Here is an 18,400-nt window from a genome sequence, read left to right on the forward strand (position 1 = left end):
TTACTATTAGGTGGTACACTCTCAGATATTTTTGTTCGATTAGGTGGGTTTTATATGATTCTAATGGATTGTTTGATTGTGTAGGTATCCACTAGACTTTGCAAGATTTGTCTTTGTAGTTGTGTTCCTGAAGCATAGTTTTCCTTCAACGTGAAACAGGTGAAATGCACAACCTTTACATGAAAATATGCAGATATATCACCAAATATTACAAAGATAAGCAAAGAGATAGAGAAAAAGTAAATAAAGTTTTCCTTCCGCTAGTACATATAGATTATTGTTACTTTCCTTCTCTTTTTGCAAAGAAAATTGTATAGCATAATTCCACAGTGGTGTTATATCTACTCTATAATTTTGTCTTCCAGCTTGTCCTGACAGTGGGATTACTGGCAGTAGTAGTATATTTATATACAGTAGTGGCGTTCAATTTTTTCCGCAAGTTCTATAACAAGAGTGAAGATGGTGATATGCCAGACATGAAATGTGATGATATGCTAACAGTAAGTCTCACTTTCTGGATTTTTTCACCTAAACTGTTATGTTTTTGCCTTCACCTTCTTGTAATTCCTATTCATACAGTTCTTATCGTTAGCAAACAACAGGAAAGACTATAATTGAAGGCAAAGGAATAAATATAATGAACATCCCTAACAACTAGGTAAACCCTGTGTATATTAAAAAACACATATATAAATGAATAGAAGAAATGTGGTGGTATTCTTTGCTTTAGTTTCAAGAAAATCAGCTACAAGATGTGAAGTTTAACCAAATCAGTTGAAGGGCAGTACTTCTGAATCTTGAGATTCTACAGGCCATTCAAGAGGAAGGGTCAGTTATAGGCAAAGACTTTCATAAAAAATTTAGCTACTGAAATGGCTGTTTAAACTTGGAAATCTATCGGTTTTCCTTAGCACAAATTGTCATTATTATCTTCAATTGGCCATGCTGTTACTGAAATCTCTCCTGTGCTCAGAACCACTGAAAATTATTTTGTACTTACTGAGAAAGTGCCAGGCTATGCAGTTGTGGATGGCAGGTAAAGCTTAAACCATGAAGAATTTCTAAGATGTGTTGCCATTAATATCCTTCTAAAAGCAATCATGTGCAACAAAGTTAAATATATTTCAGTATGTTATGCAATATGAATCACTTTCTGGGAACTGACACCATTTAAAAGCCCAATAATTAGATAAACTGTGGAAGCAGACTCATATGTCTATGTTTTTGTCCAATCTGGGACATTCAGTACAAGAAATATAGAGGTAAACTGGAGCATAAATCAGTGGAGGGCAGCAAAATTGTCAGGTGCTGGAGCACTTGCCCTGGGAGGAGAGGATGAGGTAATTAGGCTTGTTTGGCCTGGAGAAGAGAAAGCCTCAGGATGGGAGGGAGTGTTAGAGCAGCTCCCCAGTGCCTGCAGAGAAGTTATTGGGAAGACAAATCCAAGCATTTTACAGCAGTGCATGCATGGCAGGAGACCTTGGAGATAAACTGGAAAAATGTGTTTTGACTGAGGAGAACCAAGTAGTAGATCAGGTTGCTCAGAGAGGTTGTGCAGTCTCCATCCTTAGGAGGTTATAACAACCTGACTAGATAAAGTTAAGATCAACTTCATCTGAGCTTATAGTCGTCACTGCTTGGAGCAGGATTTGTACCAGAGACCTCCAGAAGTCCCTTCTGACCTGACCTGCTATGTAATTCTCTGAAAATACACTTAGACTTTTAATGTTGTACAGGAACGAGTTACAATAACATGCAATATGCTATAAAATTAGGGTTCTTTTGTAAAAGCAGTAAGACTTGCAATATGATGAGGATAAAAGTACAGAAAATGTAATTTTATTTTTAGAAATAGAAAAATAACTTTTCAGGTAACTAACACTACATTCATTAATGATTGACTTTCGATAGTAAAATAAAAACTGTCTCTAAAAATTGTTACATTTTTCAGCTATTGGTCACAGCATTGTATGTTAGTATATCAATTTCTTACATAAGGAATTTCTGGGGTAAGTGTGGCACAGAAATAAAAGACTGGATTTTTTGTATGGTTAGGTTTTATGAGTGAGTTATTGTTATTGTCATCACTATTTTTTGACAGGGAGCAAGAACTCTGGACCTGTAGTTTCAAAGCTACTTAAAGAACCAATCCCCTGCTCCATACCTCTGAGAGTGATATCTTAATTTTCTATTAAATTATAGCATAGTAAACTGGAAATTATGCATTGTGAGCATCCTACATAACTATACTGAGACCTATTATACCACTCTCAGATCATAGTTCCATAGTATTAGTCTCAGCCTTTTTCTAAATATCATTAGCCTGTCCTCTGCACAAACATTCTCAAAATATTTTGTTTGTTTTGTTTTTTTAATTTCTGTCTGAAACACCAAAGGTGGGGAAAGTCATTGACTTTTCAGCTAGAAAAATGGAAAAGGAGATGGCTCTGGTGGTAATGGTATTTCCTATTTGCACATTACTGAAATGATTGGCTGTGAATCATTGTGTGCTGCTGGGCTTAAGGTAGTTGAACCTTTAATCTTTTTGAACTGCTACATAATAACAGAACATGAAATACTGCAGCTTCAGTTGCACAGCAGCATTTCACCTCTCTCAGAAATACACATAATCTCAAAGGGGAGAAAAAGATGACGACATAGTGTAGTTGCTAGACCATAGACCAGTTCTGCCAGTTACTGAATTTGTAACAATGGGTATTTTAATTTTATCTGCAGATAAACTTTGTTCCATTTGTTTTGTGTTTTCTAGTGCTACATGTTTCACATGTATGTTGGAGTACGTGCAGGTGGAGGCATTGGTGACGAAATAGAGGATCCAGCAGGAGATGAATATGAAATCTATCGGATTATCTTTGACATCACTTTCTTCTTCTTTGTGATTGTCATCCTGCTTGCAATTATTCAAGGTATATATTTGTAGCCCATAGTGAAACTGAAAGTGTTATTTAGCAGTACAAAGATCTTAGTGCTGCGGTAATTGTACACCTAAGATTCAACCAGGACACCAGTGTAGATCATGAAGCACGGATTTATATAATAGATCACACCCAGCTGGCTTTTATCCATACATTGTTCTTCCTAGTCTCTGTAAAATCAACAGGCTCTAACTGTATCAGTGGAAACAAAAAAAGCTCTTTGCTGTGAGAATAATGGTGTCACTATAGTTTCTATCTTCTCATTGCCCTTTCTAAAAGCCTCCTGTAAATGATCAGCAAGAGAAGTGATTAGAAGTCCTGTGGCATACCTTAAAATTGTCTTTCAGTATAACCCACCCTTGTGAGCTTTATGTGAAAAAATCAGAAGTGGGTGCTGTCTGTATTCACCCTTGCCAGCATCTAATGTTCTTGACTGTCTGGCAAATCTTCAGATTGGTGGTAGCGGCATGAAAATTGCAACACAGCTTTAAGAGGTTTAATCTTTTCTTATATAAAAACCTCTGCTTGCTTTGATGCCTGCTTACTTGAATAATGTCAAAGAGTAAAGAAAGGTGCTTGATATGAAACAGCTTTAGTATATCGTGGTAAATGACAATGGAAAGTCAGCTGCCATCAGGTTAGCTACTGAATTTGAGTGAAACTATTTGACTGATAGTGTAGCTTGCTGTTCTAATGTGGATTGTGGACACTGAATTTTGGGAAGTCAGGGCTTTTCCATTATGTTTGTATTAATCATGTTTAATGTTATTACCCAAGGCACTTAAAAGCCCCATCTGTTTACATATAATACCTTAAAAAGATTGTCAAGAACACCGAGAAAATAATCTTTTGTTAAAGTTTGCACAAATTAACAGCGCTATATAGTCTTGATTTTGGAAAAGCATGTGATGATTTTTTTGCTAGGTCCAGTTGCTATTATAAATAGTGATACCTTATTGCTTTCTGCCAGCTAACAGTTACCTAACTTATGATGATTTTGGAAGCAGTAAGGATGCTTTCTCACTTCCTACAAGGAAGGCGATTCTGGGCTTGTGGTAAATTGTTTACAACTCTTACAGAAGCAACAAATTTTTTTAAAGGTCTTGGGGAGGGTGCAAAATTTCTTATAGCCTGAAGTAGCATATCTCATACTGTTTGTTTCTTCATCTTATGAGTGGCTGAAGAGTAGAGGCCTTCACTGTCAAGCTTTGAGTACAATTGCCATCTGGTATTCATCAGCTTTACAGCACAGTAAATAATGATTGTGGAGTTAGTCCTAATTTGTATTGGTGTAAGTGAAGGGAGAATCATAATTTATAATCTGAGCTATAGAGCCTGTGGTGTTTTTTCTTCTTCATTCTGTATCTCCTTGAAATGTCCCCTTACTTCTGTAGAGCTCTGACAGTGGAACCTTGTACTACATGACAGTCATAATGAGAGGATGCCCAAAGCTCTGGGCCTCTCTGCATCTGCTGTGTAATAAATCCCTGAACTCTGTTAAATGTACAGTAGTATTATTTCTGTAGTAAAGTCTCCATCACTGCAAAACCACGTGTCCTCATGTACTGAGTCAAAATTGGAGCATTGTGAATAAAACTGAAGTCTGCTTGACCCAGTTTGTAATTCTGAATGGTACTGCCAGCCATGTTACTGGTAGCCATTTTCTTTGACTTGCTCATCTTTCTTCAGATGTTGAGGTGCTTTTGTGGTCTTTGGAATGTATATTGTCTTCTATTATTTCTGCACAAGATTCTCTGTTTATTTTTCTTTGCAAGAGTTATCCCTGGATTTCCAAATATTCTTTGTCACAGTTATGTTCTTGAATATTAACTATCATTTTAACTTAAATCCTAGGTTTAATTATTGATGCTTTTGGTGAGTTAAGAGATCAGCAAGAGCAAGTTAAGGAAGATATGGAGGTAAGAACATCTAATTGATGAACTATACCCTATTTTCATGTTTTCAATCAAGATGTGATCTAGCTAGTGGCTAGTTTTTTAAACTAACAGGTGTACATGGTCTAATATCATATAATGCCCTGGATGAGATTCTACTCTCACATCTCAGTTTACTAGAAGGAAAAAATAGCTGAGGGGGTTTTTATTCACTTTTTTTTGTTTCTATTAAAATATAAGAATATACATAAGTAGTTCTGTTAGTACCCAATAAAACTGGTTTTAGGCAATTTTATGCAGAGAAGAGCATTTACCACTCTTTGCTGCCTCCTGTGAAGGGGGTATGCTATGCTTTGACAGGTGCTACCTCGCATGTCTCTTTGCATGGGACACAAACACAGGTTGTCTAAACTGGTATTCTGCTCTGAGCATATTTTGGATTTGTTTGCCAATTCCTAGTATGGATTTATTTTTAATACCTCCAGATCAAGCATAGCCATTTTTTTGCTGTCAGTAATGTTAATAAAAATCAGACAAAAAGCCTAACAGATTATTTTCTTACGACTTTTTAAAGTTTAGACTAATCCCTGTATCTTCATTTTTGTAAACAAGAAAAATCTTTGTACATTACTGTATATTATAATAAATTAGATGTCTGTGGCTATTTAAGCCTTTTGAATCTTCAGCCTAGAGGTTTCTAACACAGGGTGTTAATACTGTCATGTTAGAGTTTATCTCAGATGTAAACTTTGGTTAATCTATGTGTGAAAGTATCCTGTACTTGGTGGTTTACTATTCTGTCATTTAAGGATGACTATAAGGACTCAGAAAAGTGTTGCAGACCTACTGTGTTTTGTAATCTAAACTTTGAGCATATTCAGTTTCAGCTGGACAAGGCATTGAGGTAAATACTGTCATATGTTTCAGTGAGTGCTACTTACAGTGTTAAAGGGAAAAAAACCCCTCAGCTTTGACCATTATATGCTATTCTGTCTCCTGATAGCTGTTCACTTACAGCTGGCAAATAATTTTTTTTTTTTTTTTAGCTGTAAGAAGCTATTCTGATGGCAGTTAAACTTGTATTCAAGTGTTTTGGCTGAGGTATCCATTCCAAATCATTAAAATAAAAGCCTTTTGTTCAGCACATATTATACACGATGCATTGCCATTTTCAAGAAAATTGTTACATTTTTACTGCCCTTTTCTCAAAGGGGGGCAGAGTTATATATAGTGTTGAAGTGTTCTGTATTCTTTCTTTTAGACGAAGTGCTTTATCTGCGGAATAGGAAATGACTACTTTGATACAGTGCCCCATGGCTTTGAAACACACACACTACAGGAGCACAATTTGGCCAATTATTTGTGAGTACAGTAAAAATGAACTTGATAATTCATGACCCTTGCAGCCTCTGCAAGTACCTGATTAGCTCTCTTGCACAAGTAAGAGTCAGTACTGTTTAGCTTTGATGTGCTCTCATGCTGCCTGAATATATAATTCTGTGGTGATGGGAGCAAGGAATGAACAACCTTCATTACCTTGTTTCCAGCTTGGTTGTCACACACTAAGTTTGTGTGAGCTAGGAGAGAGAAACTGGGAATTTAGTATGTGCCTGTGGAGGCATAAAACTGAATGAGTTGTGTAAAGTACAGAGGAACAGTATGACCTGGCCTAGAGACTGATGGAGAGACCAAAGGATTAATGCAAAAGAGAGAAGACTAACATTGTACAAAATATTTTGAGTGCTGAGGCTGGCTAAGAGAACCCCAGACAAAGGGAGGTAGGGGAACTGGAAGAGGAGCTAGAGAGGGGAGGGATCAGAACAAGGGCATGAAGTCCACCTTTGGAAAATCCAAGCAGAGCATCAGTGACCACTAAAATTGGTCTTTTTAAATCTGGAAATAAAACCATTTTTCAGGTCTACAATCACTGTATCATACTTTTCCTCTCTTGTCAAATACGTTTTGGCACTGGATTTTCATATGTATTTCATACTAGTGCTGGCAGTATGAAGCCATCGATGGATTGTGACTTTATGCCTATAAACTAGCACTATGTGTGCACAAAATAATGAGACTGTAAAGTCAAACATCCCTATAAAGAACTTCCACCTGATAAACAGGTTGTGCAAACAAAATACATTAAAAGCACCATCATGTGGGATTTTGTTCCTGCTTACAAAGTACTACACAAATAGCATACTATAGCATGCTTACTCTTAGTGCATCATCCTAAAGAAATGTGTTTTGATATTTTTGTACCTGATCATATTTTACATTTTTAGATATGTTTGGAGAGAATTACTATTATGAGTGAAATTTTGAATCATCACCTAATATCTGTCAAGCATCTCAAAACCCCAAGACTAATGTATTTTAAAATTAGAAGTTCTTTTCTGCTCATGATCTTGAGCTACATACACTAGTAAAATGTCCTTAAGCTATATTTTCAATAAGAGAAATCTCTTAATCCTCTTCAGCATTTCTTATTCATTGTGGGGAGAGGAAGAAAACATTCCAAATACTATTCTCTGTCTACTTCCAAGGTGGTGTTTATGGGCAAGAAAATGTCTGTTATAATTTTCAGATTAGAAAGCTTAGAAAGTCTTAATTTAAACTGAGTTGCTATTTACTGTAAATCAAGCAATCTCTTGTATTTTAGCATGCTATTCATTGAATAATAAGTGAATGTCAACAGTGTCAGGAAAGTATATTTAATGTGTCTGAGAATATTATCATAAATAGAACTCTGGAACCTGTAAGTTCATGAACGGCATTATCACTATACGTGCTGAAAAATAGCCATCCCTGTGGGTTGCCTAACGTTTCCAAATATTGTATTCATAATAGTTGTTTCTTTGCTTGCAGGTTTTTTCTGATGTATCTTATTAACAAAGATGAAACAGAGCATACAGGACAGGTAAGTTGAACAACTCTATGAATGTTAACAGTTATTTAATAAGACTGATTCTAAAATAAAAATCATTCAGGCTTGGCAAAGCTAAGAGTATTCTAATGAATAGCTTCCTATATGGTAGGTAACAATTCTCCTTCTAAACAATTCTTAGGACTTTGGTTACTTAATGTTAGTTTATCAATTCTGTAAATACTTTCTGTTCCTGTTATCTGACCTGTTACTCTTAAATTGTTACTTCCGTGAACTGTAAATGCAGACCATAAATAAAAATACTGAGAAACAGAACATTTAAGCATCCTGTGAAAGCAACATTCTTCATTTCTTCCTGTCGATTCCTTTTTAATATTAGTCTTTGTTCTTTATTATTATCTATACATAATCTTCTGTGTCTACATGCCTGGATAAGTCCATATGAAAGAGTTTGTGCATATATTTAAAATTAAATGTGTGAGAGAAGTTTTCCCTGGAGGTTTCTTCTTTGCTGCTGTTTCAAAATTCCAGTGCTTCCTTCAACTTTAAGTAAACTTAAAGTCAGTAAAAAAATATATCAATTTTACTGACTCCTGTTTTTTCTAGTGAGAGTCTTGCAGCTGACTGTTGCAGATCAGAAAGCAAAAAATTTGAAGAGCATAATAGATGCAGCACTACAGATCTGGGTCAGAGAGATGATTTGCTGTAAATCTATGTAGCTTACTCTTTCTGAACTCATGTATGTACTGAGCATTTATAATCATCTTCTTTGCATAAATCTGCTCAGCCTTGTCTAGTGTCAGATTTTAGGTATTTGCTTTGCTCTTTTTGAACATCCATTTGTCACTTGAGAATTTTGTATTAAATGAGATTTTTTTAAAAAAAAATTCTTTTTTATTTGTGTTTTGGGTTTTTTTGGCATACAGTGTGTCCTACTATAGTCACTGAAGCCAGATTTCTGCTAACCAGTTTTGATACTGGTAGCTGCTAATTTGAAAATTGAGAGTCTTCATACTACCTAACTTCTAGGAACATGATTTAGTGGTGGACTTGGCAGTATTAGGTTTACAGTTATACCTAATGATCTTAAAGGTGTCTTCCAACCTAAATGATTCTATGATTATATAACTTGTGTAACACATGTGCCTTCTGTCATGGAATTTGTATGATAAAAAAGCACATTTAAGTGGTGTAATTGAAATAAACTGATATATTCTTTAGTATTCTCCTGACTGCCTAGAGACAGAGCCTTACCTGAACAAATCATCAGAAAGAAAAAGAAAACCACACCACTGATTCAGAAAAATATTTCTCTTCTAAGAAATACCTTTAAAGGCTGTTTTATGTATTATGTTTTGAAATGACCAATGCAGAATTTCAGTAAAATTTCTATGACTGAAAATATTCTGCTTGCCCTGGTATTTGTCTCATGACCAGTTTTAATTGAGCTTTACAGTGCTTCTGGATGTGCAGTAAGAACTAAACTGTCTGGTCCTCTTCTATGTGTTTCTTCAGTGCTTTTTGCCTAGGTGACAAAAATCTGAAAGCTACTCTGAACTGATCAAAATAATTAGCATGACTTTGTAGATTGATATACAACAACCTGATATGCACAGAATCAAAAAAGTAAAGCAGTATATTAATAAAAGAGAAAAAATAAAGTTATGGTTGGTGCTTTCTCATTAAATCAAGTTAAATTATTTAAATTGTGTTTCTTTCAGGAATCCTATGTATGGAAAATGTATCAAGAACGGTGCTGGGAATTTTTCCCTGCTGGTGATTGCTTCCGAAAACAATATGAAGACCAGCTCAACTGAGAAGAGATGAGGATTTCCAGATGAAAATATGTCTGTATATTTTCCAACTCTTTTGGGAGTGTCTAACAGACTTCTTAAATCCCCAAAGCTGTGTGCTTTTTGGAGCACCAAAGCTCTGTTTTTAATGACCCAACTGCGCTTTTATTTTCTTGTGCATTTGCTTTGAGAACACTGGAGTAAAGAACAATGAAAAATAACAGCAACTCTGGAAAACAAACCAATCACTTGCACACACAAAAGATATCCCTATACATAACATGCACACATAAGAAGAGACTTGAGACAGCTTATTTCTGAAACTGCCAGATGATGCCCTTGTTGATAAGATCACACATGGGGTGACACGGTAGCAACACTCATTCAATCTGTTTATTTCATCATCCTGGAAGGAACTATATTTAGTTCGCAGAGCACTGTAAAAGATTGTTGTGGACACTAAGTTGTGGGGAAATAGTGCCTTACTATATGTGGGTTGAGCTATGCAGAAGATGAGTGCATGATGATATCAATTTTTTTTCTTTATGTCTTCCCTTTCTTCCAAGTTAATATTTATTTTGTGGTTTTGGTGGGTTTGGAAGGAAGGGATTTGATTGTGCACATCTTTTTAATAAGACTGGAGTGTCTCAGGACAAGATTAGGTTATTCTCATCAAGTTCATTTCACATGTACCTTCCTCTTTAGCTTTTGCTCTTATTTTGGTAATGCTCTGATACAACACTGCAACTTTATGAAATCTTTGTATGAAAACAAGATGACTGCAAAAAACACTTTAACAAGAAATGTTTCATTGCATGTTTATTATGCAAGTTTAAAAAAATCAAAAAAAAACCAACCTTCAGAAGCAAGTTGATCAACATGAAAAAACATTCACAATAATTATATCCATAGTAATAAAGTGTTGTGGGCTTTATTGTACATCTGGAACAAGTGTCATCAGCCAACAATGTATATGTTACAAATTTGACAGTAGTTTTCTTTTCTTTTCTTTTTCTTTCTTTCATTTCTGCCACCTGTGATCAATAGTGGAGTTGAAGATTTTCTTGTTACATTATTTTTTAAAAGCAAAGCTGAAGCAATATCCATTCAGGGACTCCATCAGTTGCATCATGAAACACCAATGATGTGTACATCACTCCATTTTGAGTCCTTTTCAATTGTAATGCCAGTCTTTACAAATAAAAAGAGAGATTCAGAATGGAAACAAGATGGTTTTGGTAACATTTGAGGTCTTTGTTATGAAGTCTTTCTATTAGTCCCTGAATTAATTACACCCACTTCAAAACAGGATTAAGCTGCTGTTTCCTTAATGAAAGTTTTTGGGTTTGGTTTTGGTTTTTCTCCTGGACTTCTTGCTGTTCTGTTGCTCCACCTCATTTCTTTACAGGCCACAGTTTTGTCATAAAATAAAGTGGCTGTATCAATTCAGTTGAAACTAAGAAAAATTACAACTAAAGAAATAATCCTCTAAAAATACTAATTCTGTATTCTTAAAAGTGAGGCTTTCGGAGTAGCAAAATTCACAATCTGCTGAACTGAAACTGGGATCCTGATTCTGGAAAAATTCACGTAATTCTACAGTATTTGAGGACAGAGGCTGAGCAGGCTGGTGATGGTGGGAGGGGAAGGTATAGCAGCTATAATCTGTGTTCAGGTTTTAAACCACTCTCATCCAGTTCGGAGTATTCATTCCAGCTCTGTTTCCTCCCTGTTTGGCACAAATCCATAGAGCATTTTAAATCGGCCTTTCTGGGATTTGCATATAAGGTTTAGAAATGGGGGATTGCAATTATGGTCCTTTTTTGGGTGTACAACATGAAAATAGTTGTTTGACATATCGGCACACACACTATTTTGGTTTTGCACATTTTGTTGAGAAATATGTAGCTAATGATTCTGATTGATATTTCAAGATCCCTTTGTCCTGAAAACAAGTTCAGGTAGACTTTGTTGGCAAATACCAGATGAGTGACATGTTTCTTTAACCTCAACTTCCATGTCACAGAGCTTCTGGGGCATCCTTGCTGTTGAATCCAGTATGCTGCTTAACAAACGTACACGAAGCCACACTTGAACACAAGGGTCTTCCAGGTTGAGTTCTACCAATTATATGGTGATGCAAAATTTTCTTTTTAAGTACGAAAAATATTCATTGTTAAATTAATTATAGCATTCACAGAAGCAAATTCCTACAGCTAAGAACTGGTTCATGACAGTCTGCAAGATTAGTGTTCACTGTTGAAAAATGATGGGAACTAGCTTTGGCAGACCTTCAGAGCCTGGTTCATGCTGTGTCCCCTCAGCTATGGCTGCAGATTTTTTGTGAGTCCCTGAAACGGTATTTCCTGTTTTGTTCATTGAACAAAACTGGCCACTGAGAGCCTTTTTCTTAACGCCTAACACATCTAATTCAAGCAAAGAAACTCACTTTGATATTAGAGATGAGTACATGTTATAGAAGACTGATCTCTTTTAAAAGTACGTGTCTCCTGTGACTCATACTGTTTCTGACACTAATGTGCACTTTCAACAGCATAATATTATTCAATCAGGCCACGTACTGCACAATACAGACTGTGGTGTCCAAGTTAATACTGTTTAGTTTGTTTTAGACTTAGACAAAGTTGAAGCGAATTCTTAGATTTTATTAAAAATTATTGAATTTACTGTGACAGCCGCAAATTCTTTGAATTTTTGTGTTACAAGAGCCAGTAAAGTAAGCAAGGAGATCATATGAACAAAGCCAACCAATACAGACGATTCAATGTTTTAATAGTTGTGTCAAAAGAAATTACCATTGACATATGTGTCTTATATAGTTGTACAGCATAAAAGAGCAGGTAAAAAATATGTCACTTAAAAATATAAAATATGTAAAATTTTATATAAAATACGTCACTCGAAAGTGGTATTTTTAAATCCAAGAAATTCAATTATAGTGCTTAAGCATGTGATATTTAAGATAAGGTTATACTTACACACATATTTGCATATGCTAATTTTTTTTTCAGCTGTTAGCTGAATTTACTAATTGTGTCAGTAAAACTGTAATTTTCAGAAGGAACTTTTGCCCTTTATTGAAGATAACAGAGAGACAGCTGTTGGTGTTTACCTCTGAATGCCAAGAAAATTCAGAAGAGCTCTAAAACTGATGTTCCTAGTGCATACATGTTGATTTCAGCAAAGAAACAAAGGAATGAATGGCAACTGAAAAGCAAAGTAAGGTGGAAGAGTAGTTGAGGTGGGATTCATTTGTGGAAGTTCTTACCTGTTTATACATTGTTCGACTTAGAACTGAGTTACCTGATGTTTGTTATATTTCTTCCAATACCCTGTTCTTATGTCTGTCTTTCCCTACACCTCTGAAGCTTAAGTCTGTGGTTTTCACTGAGACAATCCCAGAAAATAGAAGACAAGAAAAGGACACTGTAAGATCCTTAGCCCATCCATTACTACAAGACTAATCCCTTCATTTTGGCCACTATTGTGTTATTTAAGTTGTTGAATATTTTCACTTGTAGTATCTTCTTACTGTTACAGGACTCTTACTAATGAATAATAGCATTTGCTTATGAATTGCCTTAATGATTTTTTTCTATAACTCCTTTGATAACATTCCTACCACCTTCTGAGGCACTGAATAATTCCCTTTCTGTACACAATCACCTGTAAAGTATTCATAGGATATAATATTCTCTAGGGTTTTTTTATTTTCTGAAGTAGAGTGTATTAATTTTTTTGTTCATTAGCCAAAATAAATATTACTGTGGTGTCCAGGACACTCTCTGTCAAAGGGTAAGACATCTGTCACAAAACATGGGTGGGTATGTTCTTCGATTAAGTCTGTCAAATATTTATGCTCATAAATGTAACTCCTTCAATCTCTCCTCTTAAGTCATAGCTACTTTTATTTGTATATTTGCTGCTTTTTCAGTTTTCTTGAGCTTTTCTAAAGCCAGTTTAAACCACAGAGGCTTGATTGCAAATAGAATTTCAAATTATGTCATCTTAGAGTCACTTTTTACTCAAGATTTGCAAGGTACTTAAGCACAAATATCCATTTATAGGTGAGCTTTTTTTTGCAGGTGCCTTTTTTTTTTTTTTTTCTTTTGAAGGCCTTTTTTGTGTGTTTTCTGGATTGGGGTTTTCTTTGTCATCTGCTTCAATGGTAACTATGCAATTCCTTCTATCTAATTTTCTTCACAATTACTTTTTTGTTTGTTTGTATATTAATTTTGGCAAAAGGATGTGTCTCTCAGGTGATAAAGACGACCCTTGTCAGCAGTTGTTGAAAATCTCTGCCAGCCAAACAGCATCATTCTGCCGTGCCAATGAAGGTCAAGAGTTGAGGCAATTTTTTATGTGAACAGCTTGCTTTTGTAATAACATAGCCATAGATCTGCAATTACAAAGGTTTGACCCATACATTTTGGTGCTGGATGGGAAGATCTGAGCCAAAGTTCTCAAAAATCCCCAATGACAACAAACTGAAGGTCTTTTTTATCAATCCATTGTGCAAATGCTCAAGTGGGCACGCAAGATTTAGTTGCATCTCTTCTCTCTCTCTTAGATATATGTTAAATAAGGACCTTAGAACACTGAAAGGTGGCTAAATAATGCTGGATCATGCCATTTGAGATCTGAAATAAATCAAAACGTTTTGATTAATTGTTCTTTAGATTGTGCTAGTAGGATAGAAAGAAAGTGCATGAGTTGAATGCGTTGGGAAAAAAAAAAACCAACAAAACCACCCAGGGACAATTAGAGGATGGAAAGTCCTAAAGTAAAATTAAAAATGACTAGATAAAAAAAATAGCGTGAGAAATAAATACTATTTATTTATAAAGAATAATAAAGAAGTAAAAGTGTTTCGTCTGTTGAAAACTGGGATTTTGTCATGAAACTTTTGATGAGAACTACTTCTGCACTAACTTGTTTTGGAACTTCTATATTTCCTGGTAAACTCTTAAGAGCTGTAGGTGGTTTTTTGCGATACTACATGGTGTCTAGAAAACACAAAGATAACTAGCTTTTCTAAAAATAGCTTTATAAATGAAAAGGGTTGAAAACCAGAATTTTTATGAAGGTTTTTTTGCTTGTTTTAGGTAGATATGAAAACCTTAAAAATTAATCTCTTTTTTTTTTTTTTTTTTTTTTAATTTTGTCCTATAAGAGCTTAAGTAGCTAAACCAGGGATTAAGGTCTTGTGGTGTCAGCTGCCATACCTATTCATAACAAATCTATAGTCTCTAGCCTTAAAGAGCTGAAAGCCTGAACAAAGGACAAGAGAAAATACATAGATTCAGTATATGACAAGAAAGGTCAAGTTTATGGTAGGACAATATCAGGAACAGAATAGGTAATGGTGAAAAAATCATCAGGTGCCTACTTACTACGTTATCTGCAAGCAATATAACTGAGAAGAAAAAAAAATGTAGGATAAGTCAGTTGACCTCATGCATAGCAAGCTTTTTTGAAGTATATTCTTTATTTCTGGTTATTTTTTCCCCTCCCATAAATTACTGCTTCATTTTTAATCAGTTTGCTTCGTGTATGAGATTTTTTTGTAGCTTGCTGTATTTGAGTTTCAGATGGAGATGCATGCTTCAACTGTTTCTCCACTCTGTTTCTTTGAAGGAAAAATACCCTGCTATTTAACCACTGCATTCATCAGCAAAAGAAGTACCTGACTAGCACTAGCATCTTTTCTCTTTCCTGCTCAGTTTTTGAGCTATGTTAGAACAATGCTATGAATTGCTTCAAAATTAGGTATTGGGCATTAACCCAGCTCTGTCACACTCCTTTCTCTCTCAACAATTATTATGTTAAAGTCTTGTGATTCCTGCAGCCTCATCTTCTGTAACACATAGTGGTAGAAGGTAGAATTCAGCAAAGCATGAGGATTTTTTCCTTTAGCATGTGATAATTATGTCGATAGGTCGGAAGGTTTTGTAAAGAAAAGGCAGCAATGTGAAAGTAATTTGAATTGACTGGGAAAAGCTGCTGAGAATTCACCGCATTACAGCTAAGTATACATTGTAATAAAAAGTGGATAATTTGGGTTTTGAGTGTTTATAAAATGTTACTATGATGAAGCAGATAGTGAAGTTAGGTAATATTCAGGAATATCAATCTCCTTAAGGAGCTCCTAGTAGGTGGACACCCTGTATCCTACAAAGACGACACAGTTGTTTTACTTCCTTCAGTTTAAGAAATGGAAAAATAAAATTAAAAGACTTGAAATGATTTTAAATCTTGCAAAAACTACTAGTGAATAAAACGTGATGTGAGCAAAATGGAAGAAGCAAAGGCTCATGAACTGTTATTATATTTCTTTGGAGATTAATAAATTGCAGTAATTGTGAAGAAAGCATTATTCTCAGCTTTGAGCCCTACTGTGCCCGTCATGCAGATCAGCAGGAAGGTAGCAGAATGGATGACATCTGACTTAAACAGTGACATCCAGTGAAGCTGCTGTTCCATTCTGTGGTAGCGTGCCCAAGCTAGGCTGAGAGCATCCAGTTCTGAAGGAGTCCCTTCCCTGTCTACCTCAGTGCCAGGGAAAGGACAGCAGCTGACCATCTGTGTTTTCCCAGTTGCATTATTGACTCTGTCCTCTGGCATACTCCTATAGCTGCTGGTACACAGACACTTGCAGACACTTCCTCATAAGAAGAAATTAAATTAATTAGGCAGCTGCTCAGTGTTGACAACAAGGCATATCCTTTTATCATGTGGTACATCCTAATGAAAGGAAAGAAATATATCCCCTGACTAGGAAATAAACTAGTAGTATGACTGGACCATATAGCAGACAGTTGATTTTTGGCTCTGTCCAACGGAGTTAACATTTCAGGCACTAAGTAAAACATAGTGGACATTTTAGGTATCTACAGTCTATATTAGAATAAGTAGCCTTATAGATTTGTTGTAACTACTGAGCTGTTTATAAGTGTTTCACAATGTTCCACTAAAGTGTTAATAAAACAAGTTGTTGCTGTTGAATATTAATATAAAGTTAAAACCCAAAACTCAGTATAGTTCCTAGAGATCTAAAAAGATTATTATCCTCTTTGCTCATCTACGTGCCCTGCTTTAAGGTGATTCAAGTGATAGGTAAAATGATTACTTATCTTTCTCTGGAGCACAATGTATTAGAAAATAGTGGTTTATGATGTTCTCTGCACATCTGGAAAACCATCCAGTGTTTAAACAGATGTGGCAGAATGGAATGAGCTTGGACCAGGAAATACAGACACTGAATTTCTTTTGTTCACTGATTCTTTATGCTTGGACAAGTGCAAAATTAATAATAATTTAAATATAAGAATGTAAAGATAGACCCCTTATCTCAGAATTTGCCTGTCCCTGGCTCAGCCTTCACTGTTCCTTGACTGTAATGGGGCACGTTTGCTTTGTATTTTCTCAGACATCTGCCCCATATCAAGAAGTTAATATCACATACCTGGAAGTGATTATATAAAAAAGCCTGAATAATCCTGGATTATCTCAGAGAAAAATGTAATATCATTTTCTTAACTGTTAAGTCTCTTGCAATTTATGAAGCCTATTTCTGGGTTAAATTTTGCTTCTACAAATGATTTCAGATTCCCTCTGGAGGCTCATAGACTGTTATGGTTAATATCCAGATGGAAATCATTCTTTTTACCTTTTTCCAAATCTACCTGTCTGGATGACCCTTAACATCTAAATAGTATGAAGATATAGGATAGTTAGAGACTTTCCAGTACTGAGTGCTCATGGCAATCTCCAAAGTCTATAATTTATGGTCTATAAAAATGTTGTTTGCTTCATGGAAATGATTACTTTTTTGTCATAAATATAAGGTTTTTGTAAGGAATTCTTGTGCAGTCTGCAATTGCAGTAGCCTTTTATCTGGAGTTATTTGATTTTTTTAAAAAATCAAGGTAATTAATATGGTTTCAAGACTAATACACGCATTTCACCCAGATTGTTTTTATGCGGGATATGAAGTCCTTGCCATCAGAATCCAACAGAGTTTAAAAAAGGCTGATTAAAATAAGCTTTTGAGGGGCTAGTCTGAATAATACTGCTCAAAATGTGCTTCTGCTTGGGAGAACTGTTAGAAAAGTTGTTTTCCTCCTATTGTTTGCTGCTTAATTTGTCAACTGGGGCAATGTAAACTACAAAACCTAGAGCTGTGAAAGGAACTTACTGTACAAGGCTGGTTTTTTGTTAACATTTTGCATATATGATCAACTTTTGACAAACTGTGCTCCAGTTATGCAGTTTGCTGGTTAACTGTGATTTTCATTTAGAAACATCTATGCTGGTGGTGTTTTGACTAGCTTGGAACTAGAACCAGTAGACAAACTTATTTGTTGTGCTTGTGGTCTTACCACTGTAGACTGATGAAACTCAGATATCCCTGAGCCCTAGTCACACTATCTGATGTCTCTTTTTGCCTTTGCATGCTCATTGTATCTTTCAGTGGCTTCATTTTTGCATTCCCAGAATTTGGATTATTTTTATTACCTGGGATCCCTGTTTCTTTACTATATGTAAATTGTTACGTGCTCCAGAAATGCACAAGACTATAGCCAGTGGGGCCTAAGTGATGCACCAGAATTAACCTACCGCAGAGAATTTGTGGCAAGATGATTTCTGGCTCAGGCAGGTGGATCTAGGGTGCCATATTTCTAGGTTACATGTTTCCTTCTTCTCTGTAGATATGACATGCACAGAGAGATGATATGTACCTGTCCAGTTGCATGGGAGCAATGAAAGGTTTCCAACAAATGTAACAGGCAGGAGGTGGCAATCCTGAACAAATAAATGAAGCAACCTACAAAACTTTTACACAATCCTGAGTGGCTGTTAGGGAAGTAA

At 35.5% G+C, this 18,400-nt stretch overlaps 1 protein-coding gene across 6 annotated transcripts in view; it reads left to right on the forward strand.

Annotated features, from left to right (window-relative positions):
• The window catches only part of RYR2 (ryanodine receptor 2), a 431,008-nt gene extending 420,270 nt beyond the window's left edge, over window positions 1-10,738 (forward strand). For all 6 annotated transcript variants that reach the window (XM_074896823.1, XM_074896825.1, XM_074896824.1 and 3 more), the window contains 6 exons: window positions 366-500; window positions 2,771-2,927; window positions 4,791-4,855; window positions 6,093-6,193; window positions 7,697-7,748; window positions 9,437-10,738. In XM_074896823.1, coding sequence (XP_074752924.1) covers window positions 366-500; window positions 2,771-2,927; window positions 4,791-4,855; window positions 6,093-6,193; window positions 7,697-7,748; window positions 9,437-9,532 — 606 coding nt within the window. In that variant the 3' untranslated portion in view covers window positions 9,533-10,738. The remainder of the gene's footprint in view (window positions 1-365; window positions 501-2,770; window positions 2,928-4,790; window positions 4,856-6,092; window positions 6,194-7,696; window positions 7,749-9,436) is intronic.
• The last annotated feature ends 7,662 nt before the right edge of the window (window positions 10,739-18,400 follow it).

This window comes from Athene noctua, chromosome 1 (assembly GCF_965140245.1).
Source record: "Athene noctua chromosome 1, bAthNoc1.hap1.1, whole genome shotgun sequence".
Classification (NCBI taxonomy): domain Eukaryota; kingdom Metazoa; phylum Chordata; class Aves; order Strigiformes; family Strigidae; genus Athene; species Athene noctua.